The 27,352-nt window shown below is 38.0% G+C and overlaps 4 protein-coding genes across 9 annotated transcripts in view; 2 read left to right on the top strand and 2 right to left on the bottom strand.

Moving 5' to 3' along the window:
• Nucleotides 1-5,872, top strand: part of TMEM181 (transmembrane protein 181) — a 42,611-nt gene extending 36,739 nt beyond the window's left edge. For both annotated transcript variants that reach the window (XM_087718230.1, XM_087718231.1), the window contains exon 17: nt 634-5,872. In XM_087718230.1, coding sequence (XP_087574356.1) covers nt 634-712 — 79 coding nt within the window. In that variant the 3' untranslated portion in view covers nt 713-5,872. The remainder of the gene's footprint in view (nt 1-633) is intronic.
• Nucleotides 5,873-6,238: 366 nt separating this feature from the next.
• DYNLT1 (dynein light chain Tctex-type 1) lies at nt 6,239-12,302 on the bottom strand. The gene is made up of 5 exons (XM_014057617.2): nt 12,147-12,302; nt 10,650-10,691; nt 7,276-7,399; nt 6,987-7,064; nt 6,239-6,605 (listed from the first exon to the last, which is right to left on the bottom strand). Exons 1-5 carry the CDS (start codon nt 12,171-12,173, stop codon nt 6,535-6,537), a joined length of 342 nt encoding a protein of 113 aa, XP_013913092.1. The 5' UTR covers nt 12,174-12,302; the 3' UTR covers nt 6,239-6,534.
• A 318-nt stretch (nt 12,303-12,620) lies between these two features.
• SYTL3 (synaptotagmin like 3) overlaps nt 12,621-27,352 on the top strand; it is a 50,015-nt gene continuing 35,283 nt past the window's right edge. For 3 of the 5 annotated variants that reach the window (XM_014057644.2, XM_014057668.2, XM_087718232.1), the window contains exon 1: nt 25,576-25,848. The gene's annotated coding sequence lies outside the window, so the exon portion shown is untranslated. Of the gene's footprint in view, nt 13,039-13,237; nt 14,869-25,575; nt 25,849-27,352 lie in introns of those variants that run through there. The other 2 variants (XM_014057636.2, XM_014057651.2) reach the window with 2 other exon arrangements.
• Nucleotides 19,286-20,056, bottom strand: LOC148045045 (uncharacterized). The gene has a single exon (XM_087719015.1). It carries the CDS (start codon nt 20,054-20,056, stop codon nt 19,286-19,288), a length of 771 nt encoding a protein of 256 aa, XP_087575141.1.

Genomic DNA, 27,352 nt, shown 5'->3' with positions numbered 1-27,352 from the left:
AATGTAGCTTGTAAACATTGTAAAATAAAAAATAGTGTACATAGTCTGTTAGATTGGCTTGAAAGAAAGTTATTAGCATTTCCCAAAATGTAGACCTTTGGGAATGTTGTGACTGATCCTAGTCAGTCTTTTCCCAATCTTAACCTTGATTCTTTTTGGTTCATGATGATTGGCGCCTGATTTTTTTGTTGTTGTTATTCTGAGTTTGATATCTGTAAAATTAGTTTTACAAGCTATCCATTTTTCAGGCAAGTGCAGTATAACTAGCTGTGGAATGTATCAGCCCTGTTTGAGTTGTCTGCGGCTCATTTTTTTCAGGATTTTTATTACTCTCCTGGAATCTCTGTTTTTTTAATGAATTTTGACTGTTGCTTTAAACAAATACAATTAAAATTAAATTACAGATTATACCCTGCTTCTAAAATAATTAAATTTAAAAGCATCCAAAAATAAGGGTGTTTGTATTTCCAAACAGACTGAAAGCAAATAAAGGAATATAGTTTGTTTACTTACCTGGAAAGAGCTCAGATTGAAAATAATAAAGCTAGTTTATTCCAGAATTTGAATTGTGTGGAATTATAATATTTCTACTGCTTATGTGTAAAATATCATTTCTTAAATATGTTTGGACAGGAGTGACTATGAAGAAATGCCACTTCAGAACGGTCAGGCTATCAGAGCCAAGTTCAAAGAGGAATCGGACAGTGATTAAATTTGTACAGCAGCCGCCAAGAATATGGAACAAGAGTAATGTTATCTTTCCTATAGTCAAGTGAATCTTGCTTTTGGTGGAAGTATGTCCTTTATTCCAGTCATTTTCTGTTTACAAAACTAAAATGGATGGGAGTGAGAAATGAATGTTTAGTAACATTTAAAGAAACTTGTGGTCCCCCCCCCCCTCGCAAAACTCAGTAGCTACAGGATGCATTCAAAAATTTCTTCCTGTTGTTTTCTACTGTGGACAGAATGCTGTGGAATTAGATTGTTAAATCAATACATTTTGGGAGAGTCTTATTATGGATTAACAACTGAATAGTGGATTTCCTAATTGCTTCAGTACAGTGGTGGGTTTCAATTTATTTCACTACCGTTTTGCTCATGCTTCTGCATACATGTGATGCTTCTGCGCATGCAGATCTGGGGCGAACCGGCAGAAACCCACCTCTGCTTCAGTACTAATATAAGAGAATATTTGCAGTTCAGGGTTGAACTGTGGAATCTTTGTGCTCTCTGAGCTTGGTTGTTTCCTTGCAGACATTTCATTACCCAATTAGATAACATGTTCAGTGCTAAAAGGGAGTGGGGTTTGTTCTGTTTATATAAGGTGGATTGCCCTGTCAGTGTTGGTGGGAGTATTTTCTTCTTGATTGTTCCTTGATTCGGCTGTGGTTTACTGGTTTGATTACTATGCTTCATTACTATTTATGACTGCGCTTCATTACTATTTAAATGGCAGCAATACTCTGCATTTTAAAAATGCCAAAGTAATTTATCTTGAAGTTGCATATTGTAGCATCAGGACAATACACAATCTCCCAACTTCTCTAGATTCTGAAGTTAGGTGGAAATTGGTCCGGGTTTTTTTGGCTCCGAAGAAAAGAGCAGAATATTACCACAGGCATGCAGTAATGACATACTCTAGAACTCCCAATAATTCAATACATAACTGGTGTCTTGAATTCATAAAACTGAAATTTCTTCCTGTTGTTTTCTACTGTGGACAATTGATTACCACAGCAGCTCATTCTTTCTGAGATACCAGTGTAGTTGGGTTGGTTTAGAAGACAGGACAAATTGAGAAAGCGGATTTATCTTAAAATAATGCTAACATTTAAATGCATGGCAATTTTGAATTAAAAGCAAAGCTTTCTGCTGATGCTAGGTTTTTTGAAGGGAACATATATCACATACTCTTCCATCAGAAAAATATTCTGAATATTTTAATAAATTGAACATTATTAAGTACTGTAGTTTAGAAACACGCAATGTTAAGTATGATGGCTACTGAAATGAGCACTTGCTCATTTTATAACCTGGTAGGATCCAAAATGGTGGTTGATTCATTTTTATTGGATGAACGCTCCATTGGCAGAGTTAGAATTTTCAGATTTGCACAGAAGCATTCAGATAAAATAACTCTGGAAGAATTATATGAGTAAAATATGGTCATGTGCCATTCTCTTAGACTGGCCTTTGCTTCGTGGCTGCTTTTTGTGTGCATTATAACGTAGGATTAATTGTTCCTATTGTACATATAGAATAGGAATGAAGAGCTCTGCAGAAAATAGCAGGTATCTGCGTATCATGATGTGATTTCTTGATTTTAATTGCAGCTATCTTGAACTGTATTTCTCAGATTTTTTTAAAATCTTATCTTCAAATATAAATAACCTCTTCTGCAAATTTCTCATCCTTGCTAGAAAAATAAACTACTGAACTTCAGTGTGATAATTGGAATGAAGATACCAGTTAACAGTGCACTAAAAATACCCTTTACTCTTAAATCTAGATGGATTCTGTGAATTAATTTCATTGTTTTAACATTATGGATCTTTATTTTCTGTGCTTTCATAGTACATCTTCCTCCTTCTCAATCACTCCAGTAACCTTCTTAAAGACATGAAGCTCTGATAACCTGTGAATCTGTGAAATAAAACTTGAATGATATATAAGAATTAAAGCCCTGTTTAAATTACAGGTAAAATTAAATGCATTCCCAGTATTCACCCTTGAATTTTGATAGTCATTTCTTGCTTTAGGTCTTGTTCTAAGTTCAAGCTTCAGGAGCAGCCTAATTATTTAATTCCAAGGCCTCAATTAGAAAGCACTTCCCTTTGTGCTGAGGGGAGTTAGTATTCTCTGCTTCATCACATGCAAATCTGATGGTTCGTCACATGCAAGAAATTATAGTAGAGATGCTTAATAGGCAAGCAGGGACTGGATCCCAGACATACTCAAGTATGTAATAAAAAAAAGGATGAAGTGTGGGTTGCAGGTCAGATATTCCATGTGTATAATTATGTGATCAGCTCAGTTCTGTACTGTGTACTACTTACTGTAAATCATGTATTTGGTATATGTGAAAAGTCTAGTTTTTCTTTATGGTAATATTTTAAGTGTGCCAAGCTTATAGTGTATAAAATGATAAGGCTGAATATCTTCCTCTAATTTTTTGTATTGCTGACTCATGAAAAGTTGTTGATTTTTTAAAGTATATATTGTTTTATGTTATTTCGAGTTGCTTTTCTAAGGTTTGCATTCAATTTGTGCAAAAGGATAAAAGAAAAACTGTGGGGGTTTCCCTATCTCTCTGAGCACATTTGAAGTTGGTGACAGGAAAAACTACAAATAGACTCTTCCAGCGATGTATTGCTGACAAATGGCATTAGATTCAACACTAAAGTGCCCAAGTTTTATTTAATATGGTTCAAAAGTTATTTTATCCTGAATTCATTTGTTTCTGCAGAATTGTGTATTCAATTCAATGCATCTAAAGTTCATTTGACCTTGAGAATTTCAGGTAGCTTTGGTTTTTGACCTGGTAATATTAGCTGTAAACTGAATATCACTGAAGTTGCCTGCACCAGTTCAACCAACTGAAAATGTCTAGTAAACATAATGCTATTTCCTTTTTCCGATTTGCAAAATGTTTGTCTGACCTTTTAATTTTTTTAGTATACAACTAGAAGTTATCCTGGATTTATTACTTTAAGGAGGCATTGTCAGCAGGAAAATCAATCATTTTCTTAAATCTCTCCTACTCATCCCACAATGATTAGAATTGTGTTGCAGGCAGTTTTGGACTTAATAACATTCATTTAATGAACTATTCAAAATTACAACGGTATAACAAAGTTACTACTAGTCCATGCACTTGCAACTGTTGCAGTGATCACAATTTTCAATCTTCCCAGCCAGTTTGCAACAAGCAAATCCAATGGGGGAAACTGGATTCACTTAACAACTGCATGATTCACTTAACATCCAGTAATTCCCTTAACTACCGCAGCAAAAATAAAGGTGGCAAAATTGGGCAGACCTCACTTAATGACCACCTCGTTAGTGACAGAATGTCTTGTCCCAATTGGGGTCGTAAGTCAAGGTCTACCAGTACACCATTTATTTTATATAACTGAGTTAAAAGTTTTCCAATGAATTTGCCTGGATTAGTTTCTTTAAATAATTTAGTATTTAAGAGCCATGGTGGCACAGTGGCTAGAATGCAGTACTGCAGGCTACTTCTGCTGACTGCCCAGAAGTTTAGCAGTTTTAATCTCACCTGCTCAAGGTTGCTTCCATCCTTCTGAGGTGGGTAAAATGAGGACCCAGATTGTTGGGGGCAATACACTGACTCTGTAAATCGCTCAGTGTGTGCTATAAAGCACTGTAAAGCAGTATATAAGTCTAAGTACTGTTACTATTGCATGGGATGAATTAGGCATCTCTTCCCCTTTCCTTTTGTTCATATGTTTGAACAGAGGCAAGCCCAATGGTGATCACTTTTGCAAGGAACAAGTGTATTATTGGCTTTTTCATATGTACTGTGGTATTTTTCAGTTTTGGAAAAGTCAAAAGGAAACTTCCAAATACATACAAAAGGACGCTTAACTGGGAAAATACAATAAAAATGAGTGCTGCTGCTCTTTTTGTACCTTGCTCCTTATTGGAAATTGAGACTATTTTTTAGACACATTATTCATCACAGAATACTTTTGTATGTACATTATGCAGTGGTGTAATGAGACAGGATCTATTTCATACTTTTAGTTGAGGCAATACTGAGAACTCCCAGTTAAGAAGATTCACTTGGATACAAATGTATTTTTCCAGTATCAAGCTAGGGAGCTATTAATAAAAAAGGGTTTTAAATACTCTCACTTACAGCTCTCAGGTTGGGGTGGTGATTCTCATTATAAAATGACTTATCAGTATTATGGGTACATGAGTCTATTCTTTAATTTACTCAGTTATTAGGTGGACTCCAATAATTTTCATGTTAGCAGTAGGAATTTTACCCCCTCCCAAGCCTGAAAAATTTTGTTTTAAAATGTCCTCTGATAATGCCATGTTTCCTTTAGTGAAAGCAGCTGCTCTTTTAGGAAATTAATGATTGGACAGAATAACCTGATTAAACCAGGAAAGCAACAGATTGTGTAGGACAGGGAGAGGTTAACCACACATTATCATAAAAATATTTGAAAAGGATCAAATTGAGGCTTTTTCAGTACCACCAAGAGCAACACAAGTTAACATTAAGCATAATATACTTGGAAATTAGAAGTTAAGTGGTATGTTGAAAAAAATCAATTATTTTAATGGTGATTTTAATTCCAATTTTGTGTATGTTTATTCAGAAATACATGCTATTAAGTTTTTGGGTCAAATTTGATACAAAACCTGAGGGGGAAAAATACCTGAGATTGTGCAATCATTTTGCACATTAGCTCTATGGCTCTTTCGTTGTGTTTGTTGTCTTATGCTCCACTTGTGCCAATATATATATGGAAAAATCCTTTCAACGCGATTCAACAGATTTCAATATTTTTAAACAGCTGTGTAACAACGCAAATATAGAAAATTTTATATCAAAATGTGGCTAGTGCTTTTTTTTCAAAATGCCTATATTAATGAGTACATTTGTAAATTTAATTTTGCTTGAAGAAGGGATATGCATGGTTTATTGTAATGTGTAATCTCCGGGCTTCAGGGAATCTGCTGTTTGTAATTATGGTGAGGTTTGGAATATGAAACAGAATTTTCCCACAGCATAAAAGTAACATTCAATGTAAAGGATTTTTTTAGCAAATACTAGAAATAGTGCAAAATAAAAATCATGAAATTCAATTTATTCATAATAAAATTTTATACTGAACTTCTGCATTAATGTCAATTAGCCTTTCTTTAATTCTGCCCATGCTTTACATGGGAATGCCAGCCAAAACAAAATGCCCAGGAAGCTAATGAGATGAAGGAATAATGATACTCTTTCAGAACTTCAGCATATTGAATACCAGACTACTAAAAGTTGGGGCAAAGATACCTTCAACTCATTCCTGGTGATCACATGAACATACCAGTAGAATTATTTTTTTTAAATAGATGGGGCTTCCATTGGGGACCCCAAATACTATATTTGCTCTGCTTACTTTCAAAACTAGCTAAGGTCAGCCACTGCTGCAATCATGACATTATCCTCATTTCAATTTTTTTTAAAGTTTTAGGAACGAACATACACATATTCAGAGCTTCAATAATTTAATAAACAAACAAATCTAGAATGAAAATCAGTCTTACTCACACAGGTGGAGTAAAGCTATAGAGAAGTGCAGCAAGTTTCAGGTTTTAGCACCTTGAGAAAAAGTCCTTAAAGTGTTAAGACAGAGTTTGGGTGTGAACAAGGGATCATGCTTATATAACAGTACTGAAATTTCTCTCCTGTTTTTCCTCAGAAAGAATGGGGAAGTCTTAGTTATTCACCGAATTCAACTTTAGTGGACTTAAAGCAATGACAAGATCTGAAGGATTTCAAGGCAATTATATTGCAAGTCCAAAGGCACTGACAATACAGTACATAGTCTTGTTCTCCCATCTTACAGTGCAGGCTCCTAGAAAACAAAACAAAGCAAAACAAAAAAATAGCAAGCAGTTAGTCACATAAACACAAGATATAGATTAGTGCATCTATACTGTAATCCAGGCATTTAAGTCTGTGGTAAAGCTCTTCATAAGCTTGCATAATACTTATAGACAAACTCTACTATTATCTAAACTGTTTGGAAGCACATCCATTTACAGTTTTCTGTACTGCCTATTTTGAACAGTAAGGGAGAGTAAGTCATCGCAGCCATGAGTCATGATCAGGTAAAAGCACTAGAACCAAAAGTTTGTAAATGCAGTAAAAAAAATTTACTCAAAAGAGCTTCCAGAATTATACATTTTTCCCTTTAAAAAAGTTCAGCAACACCAATTTTGAAAGAGTTTTATACCATCAGCGGCATTGTCCCAGAAGCAAGAGTTTGCAGTGTGAAGTCCAGCCCCATTTTTTTGCATAATCACACAGGTCACTAGAAATTATAGAGACAAAATACTGTTAGAAAAAAAAAATCATTTTTCCATGTAACACAATTATATCTGATTTTGCAAAGGATATAGAGTACATGAAGTATTACCACAAGTGTTCAGACTAATTACTATCAGAATCTCCCCACCTTTAAAATTTCAAGCTTTAATTTTCCGAAAAAATTAAAATGTCTGAAAAGCACATATTTAACTTACCAACATATTTGAATGGTTTCCCCAGTTTTGTCAACTGACTTAAAATCTGCTCCACAACAGTTGTAGTCCATTGGTTCACCTTGCTATGCAGATATGCATTGCCACCTATTGTTCCTTCTATGGCCTACAGGTAGAAAAAGATTAAATGTAGATTACTACCAGTGAGAAGCATTACTCCTATCTATGTCACTTGCTAATTATAAAAAAGGAATTGGTTCATTTGAGTACATTTATCAAATATGGCTAAACATAACACAATACAGCCGTTTTGTCAGAAGATACACATGCAACTATGCAAAAAAGGAACCGCCATTTTGAAACTATCTTGCAATTCAACATATTGATGCTTACATCTCATCAATTAGGAAGCTTATGGAAGAGATTCTTGTTTTAGTATGCAATGAGTTATATTCCATTCCACCATCTTGCCTCCCCTAAACTGGCTTCCACTAATAACAGTTCCATTCGTCTGGTTATTACAGTGCCTACATGGCATAGGGCCTGATTATTTGAATGTTATTGAACAGGGACAGCCTTTCCTTCCTTCCATCCAGTCTATCATTCTTGCCATCTTTCATTTTAACTACTGTAATGTTAATTTCTTTGTTTTGCAGCCAATAAGATTCTTAGCAATGGGAGAAGAAAAACAGCATAACCTACTGCATCAACTCAAATGGGATTATTCTTATTCTCTTCAAATCAAATTAAACCTTTCTATTCGTGTCTTAATGCAGACCAGCCGCAAGTAATCCCCTCTTAAAATAAAATGGGTGTTATCAGGGCATGCTTACATAGAGATTATGTTTATATATTTAGCATGCGTATAAAGTCTTTGACTGTCATTCACTGCATATTATCAAGCCTTAGTTATTAAGGGTATTTTTTCCTCCTGAAGGATTTTTAAAATTAGCAAACTATTACTCAGGGACATTTACATTTCATAAGCCTGGGAATTCACAGAAATAAGTTTGTCTCAGAGATTATTTTTATAGATTTAGCAAATTATTAACTGTAACATAATTTTTAAAAGGATGTCTTGTGCTTTCTGTATTGTAATGCTTAGCACAACAGGGCATGTTCTAAGCTTCCTCTGAATTGTTAGGGCAGTTGCTATAACAAGAGATTAGCAAATAAGACACTGGTATCTTGACAACTATTAACCAGACTATAATCTGCGCTAAAATAATGAACTACATACATGAACTATATTAACAACAGCTTTGAAACAGAAAATGGTTTCATTCCAATGGCATAAATGGGAAGGTATAATTTTTACATTCCATCAATAAGGATTTAGACTAAACTATCCAAAAGAACATTAAGAATTTTATTACAAAATATTGAACTGAAATGGATATGGAGGAAATGGATATGGTGGAAACGCATGCATGTAGATAGCAATAACTTGAAGACACTGAAGAACCAGCTGTAGAATTGGGAGTCATGGCTAAAGAGTTTGTCAAACTTTTTGCCTAAGTATGGATTACAATTTATGACAGAATCAAAGCTACCTACAAGAAAAAAAATTGTCATTATTTGAGAAATCTGAATCATGATGGGAAAAAAAAGATTTCATAGTTACAATTTGCTAACAATTTGTTGCTGAAGTTGGGATTTAAAAGAGCAAAATAGTCTCTTCTGCCTGAGTGAGCCACAAGCATGGAAATCAATTCCCACTATGATTTAATAGGTTACAAATTGTTAGAGGCCAGGTCTAATTACATGACAAAAAGCCCTGAGCTGGATATACTATTTCAAGCAATAGTAGTATATTTTATGAATGCAATTATTTTAGGACATCAAAAGATACATATTGGCTGGGATTCAGAAGTACCTAGGCCAGTGATGGGTTGCAGGTGGTACGCCCCGGTACAGGCATACCAGTGCCTGCCCAGGCACGATACTATTCTGGTACGGTGCTCTGGAAGGCCCACCTACCTTCTCGTCATCCTTAACTGTCTATAAACTCTTCAGCACTTCCATGCACGCGCATACAGCACTGCACAATGCTTCACCGAGCAGCTGGAGTATTGCGGAGGTGTCGCTGGAGGGTAAGGTGCATGTGCGCGCTGCGCACGTTCCTGTGGAGGATGCCAGGCCCATTTGCAACCGTACCAGTTGCAACAGGATCCAGAACCCACCACTGACCTAGGCATGTGTCCATGAAGTTATTTTTCTGTGTTAACCAACATTATGCAAACATCAAAAATAAGTCAGAAAAGCTGGTGTTCAGAAATGGAACATACCTCTGATTTTCAGAGTTCCCCTTTTCTACTTATTCTGCCTGGCCCTTTCCTCCAAAGAAAGGAGAAGGTAACAGAGAGCTTTAAAGCCCACCTAAAATGTCATTAGAAGGAATACTCAAGGGATATCCAGAGTTTCTATCTCATTGTATGCAACTCCTTTTAAACCCTGAAAACCTACTCCTGAAGATAAAGATGCTCCATAAATGGAGAGCTTGATGCAGTTAAAACAGGAGTCCATCTCCATTTGCACAAACATTTTCCACATAAACTAAATATTGTTATGAAAGCAGCTTACCTACTTTGGTTTAGTTCCGAATGGTTTTATTTAGGAACCCTACAGCATTACTTAAAAGTGGTTTCACAGTTAGGACTATTGTGGAGCTAAATTACAATTTCTTTGAAATACCTCAAATGAAATAGCAAAAATTGTACTGAAATTTATAGGATTCTATAGAATGTGGCAAAATGTAAGCTGGACTTTGCTACCATTAGATGGATTCAGAGCGGATTGAACAACTGTATTCACTGAATGAATTTTGGCCAGGATCGTGTTTCTTCTAAAGGAGGTTGTCTGTGACTGGCTGTGGTGGGTTCCTTCAAGCTTATAATTCCTGTTTTAAAAGCAGTGGAAACCATAATCAAGGTCTGTCCAATTCCAAGTAGTGTGGGGTTTCAGACCTACCCAGAGTAAGATGCCCTGATAATAACAACCCATATCCTGATTATGATTTTGCTGGAATGCTGCAACATGCTGACCAGCCTTTAGAAATTATCTGGAAGTTGCAGCTTCTTCAGAATCAATGAGCCAAACTACCAGCAAAGCAAACCCACTATTTTTGTCGTGTTTACTAAGAAATATTTCTATGATTATGCAAGATTTTATTCCCATTAATAAGCAGGCTTATACTTAAAATTTGGTGCAAAATTTATTCCTCAAGCTGTAGAAGTGATAAATTCTTCTTTTGAAGGGAGACACAATGTCATGCAAACGGTTGTTTGGTACAATAAAAAATATAAACTATTAATAAAGTGTTAACTGGCAGAACCACCTTCCTAAAAAAAAACTTGACCGAGGAATACAAGAGATGTAATAACAATGCAAGATCATATTAATGTATAAGGACTTACCTCTTTTATAATGTTGCTTACTTCATCCACAATAAATGCAGTCTTTTTTTTTTTAAAAAAAGCAGAAATATTTAAATTACATTATGCAAAACTAAAAATAGTGTCACGGCAATAAATACGTCACTCATTCAATTGACATAAGAGCATAGATCTGAGAGCACTTACATCTTATTTTGACTTAACAGTCATTATCACTTTCCTAGCCTCTCACAAAGAAGCAAGGAGCAAGATGCTGCATATTTCCTTAAGTATATAAATGACAGATATGCCAACGTAATAATCAACATGACAATGTTATTCCGGAGGCCCTGGTCCCCCCCCCAAAAAAAATCATAGAGCTAGGATGAGGGTAGAGCTGAGAGGGTGTTTGATCTGCCATGGGGTGAGGGGTGGGGAATACTCTTGTCTTTAGTCATGTTTTTATGGATTGTTCTTGCTGGCTAGAATCATTTTATGAGATAGGCGGCCATATAAGTCATATAAATAAAATTAAAAAAAATGCATAATAAGTGCAGACATTAATCACAGAAAAAGAGCTATTTTCTCCTCCAGGATATTGTTATTTTCTGCAGGCATTACGGCTGCAACCTAACAGGTTCCCTGCATGCCTAACAGAGACATGGCTTGACTCATTGGGACAGTGAGCTATTTTTATTTTTTAATAAAACTTTGAATTCTTAACATGAGCCAAAAACAACACTCTCATCTGGTGATAGCTGCGCAGAATGATATATATATATAAAGGTAAAGGTTCCCCTCACACAAAGGTGCTAATCGTTCCCGACTCTAGGGGTCAGTTCTCCATTTCAAAGCCGAAGAGCCAGCACTGTCTGAAGATGTCTCCGTGGTCATGTAGCTGGCATGACTGAACGCCAAAGGTGCACGGAACGCTGTTACCTTCCCACCAAGGTGGTTCCTATTTTTCTGCTTGCATTTTTACATGCTTTCCAACTTTTAGGTTAGCAGAATCTGGGACAAGTAATGGGAGCTCACTCCGTTACAAGGCGCTAGGGATTCAAACCACCAAACTGCCGACTTTCTGATCGACAAGCTCAGTGTCACAACCATTGAGCCCCCTCCTCTCTTTATGATAATACATAGAGATATTATATATATATTTATAATATAGGGAGGGAGGGAGCGAGGGAGAGAGAGAGAGAGAGGCAGACTAGACTAGAATAAGAGTTGGAAGGGACCTTGGAGGTCTACTAGTCCAACCCCCTGCTAACGAACCCATCGCCCCCGCATTAATCCGGGAAAGAACAGCGCGCCCATGAAAGGCCGCTGGGGCGTGAACGAACGACATTCCCCGCCGCCTTTTGGAAGGCGAGAAAAGCCCAGGCGTGGGTGCGTGGGGAAGAGGACCAACAATGGGGAAGGGGCGTGTCTCCACCGGAGGGGCTACCCGGAACCTCTCTTTCTCCAAAGCTCCGCTACAGCCAGGCCTGCGACGTCCCGGGACGAAGGTCTTCCTTTTTGCTCCGGAGACGCGTTTACCTCCTCGGCAGACTGGAGCTCATCCATCGTCCTCCTCCTTCTGACTCAGCTCGGCTCCAACCCCCACGCGTTCGTTGGCCGCTACGCGACGAACTCCCTCCCTCCTCCTCTTTTCTTCTGCGGTTGCGCACTGCGGTCGACGCGTTCAGCCAATCACTGGACGCAGACAGGCAGTCCCGACCGGGGAGGTGGGGGGGTTGCTGGGCTACGCTTTCGGCTCGCGGGGCCCTTTCAGCTTCCACCGCTTCCCCTTTCCGGATTGTGACGTGTCGTCTCACGTGGGAGGTTGCAGGCTCTGCTTGCAACCGCCAGATAGGAGGAGATGATGGATGCTTCTTCCTTGGTTGATATTCAAGTCCTCGTGTTTCCAAGTACAGGGGTCTTTAAGACTTGTGGACTTCAACTCCCAGAATTCCTCAGCCAGAAGTTGGCGGAGGAATTCTGGGAATTGAAGTCCACAAGTCTTAAAAGTGGTCAAGTTTGGAGACCCCTGAAGTAGGATCTCCTGTTTGGGCGTGGGATTGGACTAGAGGACCTACAAGGTCCCTCCCAACTCTCTTAATCTGTATCTGTAAAGTGGAAGGACGGCGGGTGCGCAGCAGTGTTTTTCCAAACTCGGCATCTTAAAGATGGGCGGGTTCCAACGCTTTGGGAGCTGAAATCCACCCGTCTGAAATTTGCCAAGTTTGAAAAAAACACCCATGTGCAGCAATCGCAAGAAGGGGCGAAGCAAACCCAACGCATTCGTGGGCAAAAAGGGTAACCGGGTTTAAGAGATCTGGAGACCTGGAAATCTGGAGCATAATTTTCACTGCTGCATTTCGCCGCGCTCCTTAAGACTAACGCTCACAGCAGATGGCAGCATCTGTCGTCTGAAATGATCCCGAGAAAGGTAAATAGAAGCAGACCAGATGGATACTTAAGTGTGGTGGGGGACGGGACCTAACAGGAGATCCCAGGGCTGTGGAAGAGATGAGGAGTTAAAGTCTCTCTCACGTGCATACACATCTAGGAAGAAAACAATATTGTATGCCTCTATCCAAATGGTAACTAGGAGTTGGTTCTAGGTCAAGGATCTTCCATACCATGTATTGGGCATCCATAATAATAACTGTTCCTTTAGTGACGTCAAAAATAATCAGCCCCATTTATGGAATTATCAGTGTATAGCTGCTTGAGAGTTGTATCTGTTCCAGATCCGAGCCAGTTATGCCAGCTTTGTGCCCTCCAGACATATATTGACTTATTGACTTACAACTCCCATAGTCAATGATAATGAGGTGCATTGTTACAGATGTTAAAAGCACTGTAGTCCACAACTGAGACGAGCCAGATTGATGCAATTGCTAAAGCATCTAGCTAGAAATTGGGAGACCGTGAGTTCTAGTAAGTCCTTTAGCATGAAGTAGCTGGGTGACCTTGGGCTAGTCACTCTCTTTCAGCCCTAGGGAAGAGGCAAGGGCAAGCCACCTCTGCAAAAATCTTGACAAGAAAAAATTAGGGACTTGTCCAGGTAGTTGTCAGGAGTCAATACTCTAGTTTTGTGATTGTTGAATTTAATCTAGTTTTTATAAGCATCAGATTAGATGCTCCTCTTCCTGTTTGCCATCTTGTCTTATCAGTTTGCTTTCTGTTTAGAGACACTCATGGTTGGTGTATGCAGCACCATTCTTAGCTCCTTGTTCCATTTCTGGACAACATGTATCTGCTACTAAGTGTTATAAAATTATTCAGAGCTCAGCAAACTGAAGAGCAAAACAGATCTTAAAAAGTCCCTACTGTGAAGGTGATTTATTTCCTAGAAGTAACAATTCAGTCCATTAAGCAGGTTAAACTGTGCCTCTATTTTATCAAGTAACAGGCAAATTTTTTTAAAACAATTCTTTCAGCAAAACTAAGGCAGAGCAGTGAAATGTCAGAGCTCAGTTGAAGGAAGGCAAACAGACAGACCAAAATAAATCTTTTAGAAAAGATAATAGCAATAGCACTTAGACTTATATACCACTTCATAGTGTTTTGCAGCCCTCTAAGTGATTTACAGAGTCAGCATATTACCCCCAACAATCTGGGTCCCCATCTTACTGACCTTGGAAGGATGAAAGGCTGAGTCAACCTTGAGCCTAATGAGATTCGATCTGCCAACTGCTGGCAGCTGGTGATCAGCAGAAGTAGCTTGCAGTACTGCACTCTAACCACTGCACCACTGCTCAGAAAGGAGTCAGCAATAGAACTGAACATTATGTGTGTGTGTGTGGTATGTGTGTGAATGGTTTTCTTCAGCCTGACAAAATCTCTGAGCAGTGCTAAACGGGGAGGGGGATGGCAGGGAGGAGGAGAAAAGAGTCTTGTTGAGAACTGAAAATCGCATTGAGAGAAAAGCAACTGCTACATGTATGTATGGTAGATGAGAGGTTAAGGAAAGAGGATTGGACAATCGTTCCTTCAGTTTATCAGTAATGAGAGCCTTCACGATGGTAACACCTGGCAAAGGGCTGCTGGAAGAGGCCATAATAGCATCTGGAACCTTATGGCCTAGAAGTGGAGAAGTGGAAAAGGATGAAATGCTTGCTAGCAAGGTGAAGAAATGGCAAGGAAGAGGCCTCTGGAAGTCATAAGTCACCTAGAATCAAGAGAGCTGAATCTCTAGCAGCTGCTACAGTCTTCAAGATGCAAGGAAGAACACTATCTCTCCTCTACTGGAATATATTTAATCTCCATCCCTGTGAGTACATGGAAAGTTCTAGAGTGGAAGAGCAGTAGTCTAGGCAGAGCTAAATGCAAAAAAACTTTAAGTAGGCACATGTCATGGGAAACAATAGTGAGTATATTGTGATGACAGTGTATTTTAGGAAGATCCCATCTACGGCATTCTACCACTTCTTACTATATTCGGCAGACAGTATCAGAAGTAGAATCTTCCACGTTTTTGTATTCTATAATCTCCCAGGATTTAAAATGGACGACTAACATGAGAATCATCATTTAAAATGGACAACAAAGAATATTCTTCTTGTGTCAACTTAGGAAGTTCAGCTTGCCCCAGGAGATATTGCATATTTATAGAGGAATTGAGTCAATCATTTGTATTTCTGCAACTGTCTAGTTTAGTATAGCAACTAAACAGGATATTAGGTACAGGCTCCAGCAGATAGGACTGTACAAAAAAACCATTGCAACCAGCCTGCCTTCCATAGAAGACCTGTATATTGCATGGGTCAGAAGGAGGAATGAGAAAATACCTACTGCCCCTCGCATCCTGGACATAAACTGCTTCAACTCCTCCCCTCAGGACATTGCTATAGGGCATTACATGCCCAAACAACAGAGGGATAGTTTTCCCTCGTACCATCAATCTGCTGAATATCTAATCTTCACAGTACTGTCTATTCACCCTTGTGTTGCTGTATTATTATTATTATTATTATACAATTGTATCACAGTGGCCAGTTGTTTCGCCGGATTTGGCATTGGTTAATAGTCGGGCCCCACCCAGGGGCCTAGGACGTTGTAACGTATTTTCGTAATATGCGTGCAGATCCAAGCAGTGCGGCTTTTTGCATTTGACTGATGGTGATTTTGTCAATTTTTAACTGTTTTAAACGTAATTCCAGTTCTTTTGGAATAGCACCCAGTGTGCCAATTACCACTGGAATTACCACTGCTGGTTTGTGCCATAGTCGTTGAATTTTAATTTTTAAGTCCTGGTATTTTGCGATTTTTTCATGTTCCTTCTCGACGACCCTGCTATCACCTGGTATTGCGATGATTGTGACCTTATTTTTCTCAACCAATGTGATGTCTGGTGTATTATGCACCAGTATTTTGTCTGTTTGTATGCGAAAATCCCACAAGATCTTGACCATCTGATTTTCGGTGACTTTTTCAGGCTGATGTTCCCACCAGTTTGTTGCTGTTTTAATATTATAATTTTTGCACAAATTCCAATGGATCATTTGTGCTACTGAATTGTGCCGCAATTTATAATCAGTCTGCGTGATTTTTTTACAGCAGCTGAGTATGTGATCAACAGTTTCATCAGCTTCTTTGCAAAGTCTGCATTTGGCATCATAAGAGGATTTTTCGATTTTGGCCTTAATGGCATTTGTGCGGATAGCTTGTTCTTGCGCAGCCAGGATTAGTGACTCTGTTTCTTTCTTTAATGTACCTGTTGTTAACCATAACCAAGTTTGTTCACTGTCCACTTTATCTTTTATTTTTTCCAGAAATTGGCCATGCAGTGCTTTGTTCTGCCAACTCTCCATTCTTGATTTTATCACATCTTTTCTGTATTCTTGTTTCGTCTGTTGGGCCTTCAGTAGATTTTTGTTCTTTACTTCGATTAATAGATGTTCTTGACTTTCTTTTAAATAATCAGCCAGTACATGTTTTTCTTCTTCAACTATTTACTTCACTTGTAATAATCCTCTGCCACCTGATTTTCGGGGCAGATACAGTCTATCAGTATCACCACGTGGATGTAAACTGTAGTGCATTGTCATTAGTTTCCTGGTTTTTCGGTCCAAAATGTCCAAATCAGCTTGTGTTCAGTTAACTATACCAGCTGTGTATCTTATAACTGGTATTGCCCAGGTATTTATGGCCTTGATTGTATTTCCACCATTCAATTTAGATTTCAAAATTTTCCTAACTCTGTTGGTGTACTCTCGCCTGATAATAGTTTTTACTTCTCCATGCTTGATGTTATCCAACTGCAGAATGCCTAAGTATTTGTAGGCTTCATTTTTGTTGCATTTAATTAGTTGGCCATTGGGCATTTCAATTCCCTCACATGCAGTGATTTTGCCTCTTTTTATGGATACAGTGGTGCATTTTTCCATGCCAAACTGCATTGAAATATCGGTGCTGAATACTCGGACTGTGTTTGTCAATGATTGGATTTCTATTTCTGACTTTCCATAGAGTTTCAAATCATCCATATATAGTAAATGCGAAATTTTTTCAGCTTTTTTGGCTGCTTGGTAGCCTAATTTCATTTTTTTTAAGATTACTGATAGTGGGATCATTGCGATGATGAAGAGAAGAGGTGAAAGTGAATCACCCTGGAAAATTCCTCGCTTGATATTAACCATTCCGTAGCTCTCATTCCCTACTGCCAACTCAGTTCTCCATTGTTTCATTGCCTTTTCAGTAAAGGATGTAATATTTTTGCTAATGCCAGTTGTTTCTAAGCATTTTATGATCCAACTATGTGGCAGTGAGTCAAATGCCTTTTTGTAATCAATCCAGACCATATTCAAGTTCGTTTTTCTGTTCTTACAATTTTCTAATATCATTTTATCAATTAGAAGCTGATCTTTTGTGCCCCTGCTCCTTCTTTTGTTGCCTTTTTGCTCTACTGGCAAGATGTTGTTTGTTTCCAAATAATCCATCATGTTATCTGCAATAATGCCTGTGAGTAATTTGAAGGTTATTGGTAAGCATGTTATTGGTCTATAGTTTTCAGGTGTTGTTCCTTTAGTTGGATCTTTCTGAATCAAGTATGTTTTTCCAGTTGTCAACCATTCATCAATTTGGCCCTTTTGTAAAATTTCATTCAGTTGCCTGGCCAATATTGCATGTAAACTGGTCAGATATTTGAGCCAGAAACCATGTAATTGGTCCTTTCCAGGTGATGTCCAATTCTTTACCTTTTTAACTCGATTTTTGATCATCTCAGTTGTTATTTCTAATACTTGCATTTGTTTGTTGCCAATGCTTTTCTCAAAGTCATGTATCCACTTTGCTTCCTTGTTGTAGTCCTTTGCATTTTCCCACAATTCTTTCCAGAATTCAACTGTGGCCTGCTTTTCTGGTTTTTCACTTTTGGTGTCACCATTCACATTAAGACTTTGATAAAAACGCCGTTGGTCTGATCGAAATTGCTGATTTTGTTTATATTGGATGATTCGTGCCTCATATCTTTCAATTTTTCTAGCTGTTGCTGTTATCTGCTGTTTTACAATCTCTACAGCTTCATTGATGTTTCTTGTATCCAATCTATATCTTCTGATTAGCCGATCTATGATTTTGTTGTTTTTAAGCCGTTGCTCATGCATGTTCTTTAAGTTACTAGCATCTGCCCTTAATTTTTTTGATTTTTTGTTCTAGACGGATTTTCCACTTTGGCTTTGATGCTTTTTCTGTTGTGTGGCTAGGTACTTTAATTTTAATGCCTAGTTCATTAGTGACTATTACAGCTGCGCTGTACATTAACTGGTTTGTTTCCAAGATGGATCCCGGTTCAATTGTTTAAAACACTGCATTAACCATTTTCATGATAGGGGCCAAAATTTTCTTAGGCACAGTTTTTAGTGATGGTAAACGTTGCCTTTCCTCATTAAGCAGAAAATGCTCCATGATCTTATCCTTCAATTCTTTTTGTTTTTGAGTTAGTTCATCAGTTGGTTCAGTGATAACTGGTTCTAGTGGTGGTGATGTTATTTCCTCCCTGAGAGCTTCTTCTGGGAGTTCTACTATAGTGTCTTTAGTTGTGTCTTGAATATCAGTTATTTCCGCTTGTGATATTGTTTTTTGGGTTTTGCAATTTGCCTGAATTTCCTCATGTTCAACTTCACTAAACACTTTATTCCATATAATAAATCGCCTTTGATCTGCTAGTCGTTGTTCACTAACATTTGAATCTGGATATTGTTGTTTCCATAATTCATACATTCGCTTTAAATATCCTCTTTTTTCTGGCTCTGAGTTGTAGTAACAGGCCATTATGGCACGGTTTTCATCTGCACTATATTTTTGTCGTTTTGTTGGCTGGTCCACTTGTAGCCCACTTGTCGACGGATGTCCAGGGACCCCAACATCCGCCGCGGCCCTTGTTAACCCGCGCGACGACCGATGCGGTATGGAATTCTTATTCGTTTTTTTCACCATATTGTATGGGTTGGCGGGTTTTTTTTTTACGGGACCAGATGCCAACCTGATCCCAACCTTCCTCCTTTCTCATCCGGGCTTGGGACCGGCAACGGCGGAGTTGTTGTTGTTGTTGTTGTTGTTGTTGTTGTTATTATTATTATTATTATTATTATTATTATTATTATTATTATTATTACACAATTGTATCACAGCGGCCAGTTGTTTCGCCGGATTTGGCATTAGTTACTAGTCGGGCCCCACCCAGGGGCCTAGGACGTCGTAACGTATTTTCGTAATATGCGTGCAGATCCAAGCAGTGCGGCTTTTTGCATTTGACTGATGGTGATTTTGTCAATTTTTAACTGTTTTAAATGTAGTTCCAGTGCTTTTGGAATAGCACCCAGTGTGCCAATTACCACTGGAATTACCACTGCTGGTTTGTGCCATAGTCGTTGAATTTCGATTTTTAAGTCCTGGTATCTTGCGATTTTTTCATGTTCCTTCTCGGCGACCCTGCTATCACCTGGTATTGCGATGTCTATGATTGTGACCTTATTTTTCTCAACCAGTGTGATGTCTGGTGTATTATGTGCCAGTATTTTGTCGGTTTGTATATGGAAATCCCACAAGATCTTGACCATCTGATTTTCGGTGACTTTTTCAGGCTGATGTTCCCACCAGTTTTTTGCTGTTTTGATATTATAATTTTTGCACAAATTCCAATGGATCATTTGTGCTACTGAATTGTGCCGCAATTTATAATCAGTCTGCGTGATTTTTTTACAGCAGCTGAGTATGTGATCAACAGTTTCATCAGCTTCTTTGCAAAGTCTGCATTTGGCATCATCAGAGGATTTTTCTATTTTGGCCTTAATGGCATTTGTGCGGATAGCTTGTTCTTGCGCAGCCAGGATTAGTGACTCTGTTTCTTTCTTTAATGTACCTGTTGTTAACCATAACCAAGTTTGTTCACTGTCCACTTTATCTTTTATTTTTTCCAGAAATTGGCCATGCAGTGCTTTGTTCTGCCAACTCTCCATTCTTGATTTTATCGCATCTTTTCTGTATTCTTGTTTGGTCTGTTGGGCCTTCAGTAGATTTTTGTTCTTTACTTCGATTAATAGATGTTCTTGACTTTCTTTTAAATAATCAGCCAGTGCATGTTTTTCTTCTTCAACTGTTTGCTTCACTTGTAATAATCCTCTGCCACCTGATTTTCGGGGCAGATATAGTCTATCAGTATCACCACGTGGATGTAAACTGTAGTGCATTGTCATTAGTTTCCTGGTTTTTCGGTCCAAAAGGTCCAAATCAGCTTGTGTCCAGTTAACTATACCAGCTGTGTATCTTATAACTGGTATTGCCCAGGTATTTATGGCCTTGATTGTATTTCCACCATTCAATTTAGATTTCAGAATTTTCCTAACTCTGTTGGTGTACTCTTGCCTGACAATAGTTTTTACTTCTCCATGCTTGATGTTATCCAACTGCAGAATGCCTAAGTATTTGTAGGCTTCATTTTCTTTGCATTTAATTAATTGGCCATTGGGCATTTCAATTCCCTCACATGCAGTGATTTTGCCCCTTTTTATGGATACAGTGGCGCATTTTGCCATGCCAAACTGCATTGAAATATCGGTGCTGAATACTCGGACTGTGTTTGTCAATGATTGGATTTCTATTTCTGACTTTCCATAGAGTTTCAAATCATCCATATATAGTAAATGCGAATTTTTTTCAGCTTCTTTGGCTGTTTGGTAACCTAATTTCATTTTTTTTAAGATTACTGATAGTGGGATCATTGCGATGATGAAGAGAAGAGGTGAAAGTGAATCACCCTGGAAAATTCCTCGCTTGATATTAACCATTCCGTAGATCTCATTCCCTACCGCCAACTCAGTTCTCCATTGTTTCATTGCCTTTTCAGTAAAGGATGTAATATTTTTGCTAATGCCAGTTGTTTCTAAGCATTTTATGATCCAACTATGTGGCAGTGAGTCAAATGCCTTTTTGTAATCAATCCAGACCATATTCAAGTTCGTTTTTCTGTTCTTACAATTTTCTAATATCATTTTATCAATTAGAAGCTGATCTTTTGTGCCCCTGCTCCTTCTTTTGTTGCCTTTTTGCTCTACTGGCAAGATGTTGTTTGTTTCCAAATAATCCATCATGTTATCTGCAATAATGCCTGTAAGTAATTTGAAGGTTGTTGGCAAGCATGTTATTGGTCTGTAGTTTTCAGGTGTTGTTCCTTTAGTTGCATCTTTCTGAATCAAGTATGTTTTTCCAGTTGTCAACCATTCATCAATTTGGCCCTTTTGTAAAATTTCATTCAGTTGCCTGGCCAATATTGCATGTAAACTGGTCAGATATTTGAGCCAGAAACCATGTAATTGGTCCTTTCCAGGTGATGTCCAATTCTTTACCTTTTTAACTCGATTTTTGACCATCTCAGTTGTTATTTCTAATACTTGCATTTGTTTGTTGCCAATGCTTTTTTCAAAGTCATGTATCCACTTTGCTTCCTTGTTGTAGTCCTTTGCATTTTCCCACAATTCTTTCCAGAATTCAACTGTGGCCTGTTTTTCTGGTTTTTCACTTTTGGTGTCACCATTCACATTAAGACTTTGATAAAAACGCCGTTGGTCTGATCGAAATTGCTGATTTTGTTTATATTGGATGATTCGTGCCTCATATCTTTCAATTTTTCTAGCTGTTGCTGTTATCTGCTGTTTTACAATCTCTACAGCTTCATTGATGTTTCTTGTATCCAATCTATATCTTCTGATTAGCCGATCTATGATTTTGTTGTTTTTAAGCCGTTGCTCATGCATGTTCTTTAAGTTACTAGCATCTGCTCTTAATTTTTTGATTTTTTGTTCTAAACGGATTTTCCACTTTGGCTTTGATGTTTTTTCTGTTGTGTGACTAGGTACTTTAATTTTAATGCCTAGTTCATTAGTGACTATTACAGCTGCGCTGTACTTAACTGGTTTGTTTCCAAGATGGATTCCGGTTCAATTGTTGAAAACACTGCATTAACCATTTTCATGATAGGGGCCAAAATTTTCTTAGGTACAGTTTTTAGTGATGGTAAACGTTGCCTTTCCTCATTAAGCAGAAAATGCTCCATGATCTTATCCTTCAATTCTTTTTGTTTTTGAGTTAGTTCATCAGTTGGTTCAGTGATAACTGGTTCTAGTGGTGGTGATGTTATTTCCTCCCCGAGAGCTTCTTCTGGGAGTTCTACTATAATGTCTTTAGTTGTGTCTTGAATATCAGTTATTTCCGCTTGTGATATTGTTTTTTGGGTTTTGCAATTTGCCTGAATTTCCTCATGTTCAACTTCACTAAACACTTTATTCCGTATAATAAATCGCAATAATAATAATAATAATTATTATTAATATTATTATTATGTTAATTTTTGGTGAGATTCACACCCTTTGGGTCTGGTTGGTAGCTCAACAGCTCGAGTCCTAACCAAGGACCTAGGAACTGCTAAAGTAACATCGGAGGATATAAGGTGTTCCAAGTAGGGTGGTTTTTTGTAGAATCAGAATGTTCAAGTCTGATGAATTTAAAATTTCCAAATAGTGAGGTAGCCCTTTAAGGGCTCCAATTACAATCGGGACAACACATGATTTCTTTTTCCACAGCTGCTCAACCTCAATTTGCAAGTCCCGGTACTTTGTGATTTTTTCTTGCTGTTTATCTTCAATTTGTGCATCTCCAGGTATTGCAATGTCAATGAACCATACTTTTTTTCTTTTCAATTATTGTTATGTCAGGTGTGTTGTAGGCCAAGTGCGTGTCAGTCTGGATTCTAAAGTCCCACAAGATTCTGGCTTTCTCATTCTCTAAAACCTTCTCAAACTGATGGTCCAGTGGTTTTTGCTGTACTCAAATCCAAACTTTTGGCACAATTTCCAGTGAATAATCTTAGCAATGCGGTCATGGTGTTCTAGGTAGTCAGTTTGTGAAATTTTGCTGCATCTGATGATCAAGTGGTCGTCTGTCTCATCTTTCTCATTACAGAGGCAAGATTTGCTGTTGGTGGTAACATGTTGAATTTTTGCCCTCACGCAGTTTGTGGCTAAGGCTTGTTCTTGAGCTGCCAAAATAAAGCCTTCTGTTTCTTTTTTCAGTACTCCTGATCTTAAGTACTGAAGTCCAGTTCCAAGTTAGTTTTTGGTCAGCTTTGCCTTCAATACTTTCCAAATATTGGCCATGCCTAGCTGTGCTTTTCCAATTTTCAGCTTGCTTCTCAATTACTTCTTTCTTATATTCAGCTTTTAACTTAGTTGTCTTCAAAAGGCCTCCTTTATTTACTTCTTTAATCAATGGTTCTTCACTTTTCTGGATGTAATCATTCAAGCTGTGTCTTTCTTCTTCCACAGTCTGCTTTACTTGTAGGAGCCCTCAACCACCCTCTGCTCTTGGTAGTTACAATTGGTCAACATCACTTTTAGGGTGCAAAGCATGATTCATTGTCATAAACTTCCTTGTTTTTCTGTCCAAATTGTCCAACTCCATCTGGGTCCAGTCAATTATTCCTGCAGAGTATCGAATCACAGGTATAGCCCAGGTATTTATAACTTTTATGATGTTTCCTCCACTCAGTTTGGACTTTAATATCTTGTGAATTTGTCAAATGTACTTGGCTGAGGTTAATTTCTTGACTTTATTATGCATTAAGTCAGAGGCCTCTAAAATCCCCAAGTACTTGTAGCCTTCTTACCTAGGAACTGTTAAGGTAACGTCAGAGGATATAAGCTGTTCCAAGTAGGGTAGTTTTCTGTAGAGTCAGAATGTGGCTCTAATGAACCGAGGTGGTGCAGTTAGAGTGCAGTACTGCAGCCACTTCAGCTGACTGCTAAGCTGCAGTTCGGCGGTTCAAATCTCACCGGCTCAAGGTTGACTCAGCCTTCCATCCTTCCGAGGTGGGTAAAATGAGGACCCAGACTGTGGGGGCGATATGCTGACTCTGTAAACTGCTTAGAGAGGGCTGAAAGCCCTATGAAGCGGTATATAAGTCTAACTGCCATTGCTATTGCTATTGCTATGTTGAAGTCCGATAAATTTAGAATTTCCAAATAGCGAGGCAACCCTTTCATTATTGCTTCAAGGGTTCCAATTACAATCGGGACAATACTCGACTTCTTTTTCCACAGTTGCTGAACTTCAATTTGCAAATCCTGGTACTTTGTGATTTTTTTCTTGCTGCTTATCTTCAATTTACACATCACCAGGTATTGCAATGTCAATGAACCAAACTTTTTTCTTATTTATTTATTTATTTATTTATTTATTATCACCACCACCACTATCATCGTCATCATTTCCTCTACTACCCCCATCTTATTGGTATCATTATTATGATTAGTATTACTCTATTGCTTTGCATGTACACTGAGAGCTATGCAAATTGTGTATTTAATCGCACTTGGCCAGATAAAGTATTCCTATTCTGTTCTGTTCTGTTCTGTTCTGTTCTGTTCTGTTCTGTTCTGTTCTATTCTATTCTATTCTATTCTATTCCCATTCCCATTCTCATTCTCATTCTTATTCCATACCATGAAGAGTAAAACAGAACTCACTGTTTTTCAGGAAAAACCTTGTTCTGAAATATGTCGTTTCTGAAGAGACCTGTTCAGCCCTTATCTGGTTCTGGCACCATCTCCTTCAAAAAACCCACAATGCTGGGATATTCCTTACAGAATTCCTAGGCACAAGTAGATCTTGACTGGTTCCAAAAAGCCGATCCCAAAGAGATGATAAATGCCAAGCCTGTTTGATAATAGGATGAAAGAGTATCCTAAGCTTATAGTCTAGACGGTAAATCCTAAGGTTGTAGTTTGAACTGGGAAGTTGAAAAAATAACCCAGAAAGCAATGATAACTTTCTTCCATATTGTTGCCAAGAATATATGGAACATTGTTTTTGCTATATGAATCATTTTCACCAGCAAAGATGAAAAATATATGACTGGAAATATGAGAATGAAGAACCAAGAAGTTTATTTTCTGGGAATCTCCAGATTCAATGGGAATTGGCCACTGTGAGAAACAGAATGCAAGTCTAGATGGATCATTGATTTAATAAGAGAAATACTGCAAAAGTTAACTTATTCCAAAATATTATCTTTAAATTTGGATAGGGTTCTTAAACAGACATATAGGTGATTGTAGACACTGAAGATCTAGAGACTCTAGCTAAGATGCTGCTTGTTTTTGATGAGTGATGAATTTGATTTTGGCCCAATAACAAAGATAAAACCCTTCCGTCCATTAAAAGTATGCACATTCGCAGTAAAATAAAACAGTTTCATCTCCACATTAACAATACTGCAATATTGTCTAATTGCCTAAGTTGTCAACAACCACCTCCCCAATCATTTCTTGTAAACGGCATATTGACTATAATTGTATGCTTCTTATTCTGAAGCTTTGCGGAAACTGAGGTTTGCAGAATTGCACACATCTAATATTAGAGAGGAAGGAGGAGGAAACGCTGTCAGTATCACATTTAACTGCTATTACTCTTCCTGTTCCATGACTTGGATGTTTCAGACCTATCTTAATGAGAACAGCTGTTTTTCTTTCTTTCTCCTGAGTGAATGGCTTCTTCCAAAACCTGTTGAGCCTCTCTTTGAGAGCAAATTGTGTTGCTAATGGTGACTTCCAGTGCAGATGGCTGAAGGACAATCAGGTGAAGCACACAGAGAAAACTCCATGTTAATTCTGGTTCAGCAAGACGGAATCATATGAGAAGGTGGTAACAAGCTCTTATTCCATAAAGCGAGGCTCTCTTTCTGGTTTGGAAGGAATAGGTAAGTCGCTATTAATGGGAAAAAATAGTTTCGTGGAATTTTTGTCTGATCTGTTTTTATTTTCTAAGGCTAAGGATTTTTGTTTGTTTAGTTTAGTATTTTTGTGTCCATGTTGACTCCTGGTGACTTCCTGCAGTTTTGTTGGCAAGCTTTTTGAGAAGTGGTTTGCTCTTGCCTTTTTCCTCAGGCTGAGTGAAAGTACATAGAATAGGGCCAAAAAGGGGCCAAGCAGGCGACTTCATACCATTCTGGACAAGTGACTGATCTGGATTTGGGAGTAAGGCAGACTAGAACTTACTCCTGGTTTTTAGCCTGGTGCCTTAACCACCATGCCACCTATCTCAGGTCTAATGATTTAACATTCAAAACCTAACATAAATATTATGGTTAATATTAGGAGAGCTATTAATAAATCCAGAAGAAAAAATGTCCTCAAAGGAAATATACTTTCTGTTCACCATTACATTAGTCTCATGTTTTCTTTTTAAATTTATCGTGATAGAACATTTACAGTATTTTGAGACCAAGTCTTTGGAAAATGCACTTCATCTAGGGAACTGGTGCATTATGATATGGTGTTGGATACTTAAATGTTAATCGGGAAGTCTTCAGTTCATCAGGGCATCTCTGATGGAAGCCATAGCTCTCAACCTTACATTCCTCTGTAGAAGATGGGGATAATGCAGGCCATTTTCTTGCCAGGACCAGGAGTCACATAACAAAACAAGTTCAGCCTGTAGGATAGAAGTCTAGAGTTCTCAAGCCTCTTTTCCCAGAATCTCAGTGGGTCTTCATCCCCTGACCAGATCTCCTTCTTTGGTCTGGCAGCTTAGCAGTGCCACCCACCATCACCTACTCCCAGTGCAAGAGAAAATAGAAGTAAAAGCTGAACCCACAGTATGCTAGTTGAAGCGTCTCCAAACCTGGCCACATTAAGCCTTGTGGACTTTAACTCCCAGAATTCCTCAGCCAAACTGAGTTCTGTCACCAAAGATAGGCTGAGGTGTCTGACTCTTTCTGTATGTGACACAAAATTATTTTCCTCTGTGTCTCACCAGTGCAAGTATGGCCAGCAGCCTATAGTATAGCAAGCAAGTACATTCACATTAGGACCCAGTTAAAGATTCTGGAGGATCTGTTTAAAAAATGGGAGAGCTGGTAATAAAGAAGTAGGTGAGGCCAGGACAAAAATAAAATCTGATTTGATTTAATTTCAATTTAAGTTTAATCAAAGTAATGTGACAAAATGTGATTACCACCTGTGTATTTAATAAGAGGCATGGTTAAGCTAATTTGCAATAGAAAGAAAAGAATAAAACAAATGAGGGATTTTAGAGATTTGGTCAGTTTCTTGCCATTCCTAAACAAAAGCTACAAGTAGTATAAGAGCTGATAATTATCCAATAACGGAACCATATTCTCCCAATAGAATATAAACTTGAACAAGTTCTGCCTTTTTATATTCACAAGAATAAGAAACGTGTTAATATTATTTTGAGAGATA

Source organism: Thamnophis sirtalis, unplaced genomic scaffold, assembly GCF_051295495.1.
Source record: "Thamnophis sirtalis isolate CommonGarterSnake01/CBP01778 unplaced genomic scaffold, rThaSir2_p1.2 scaffold_6, whole genome shotgun sequence".
Taxonomy (NCBI): domain Eukaryota; kingdom Metazoa; phylum Chordata; class Lepidosauria; order Squamata; family Natricidae; genus Thamnophis; species Thamnophis sirtalis.
This window is presented reverse-complemented; position numbering and strand designations above follow the sequence as displayed.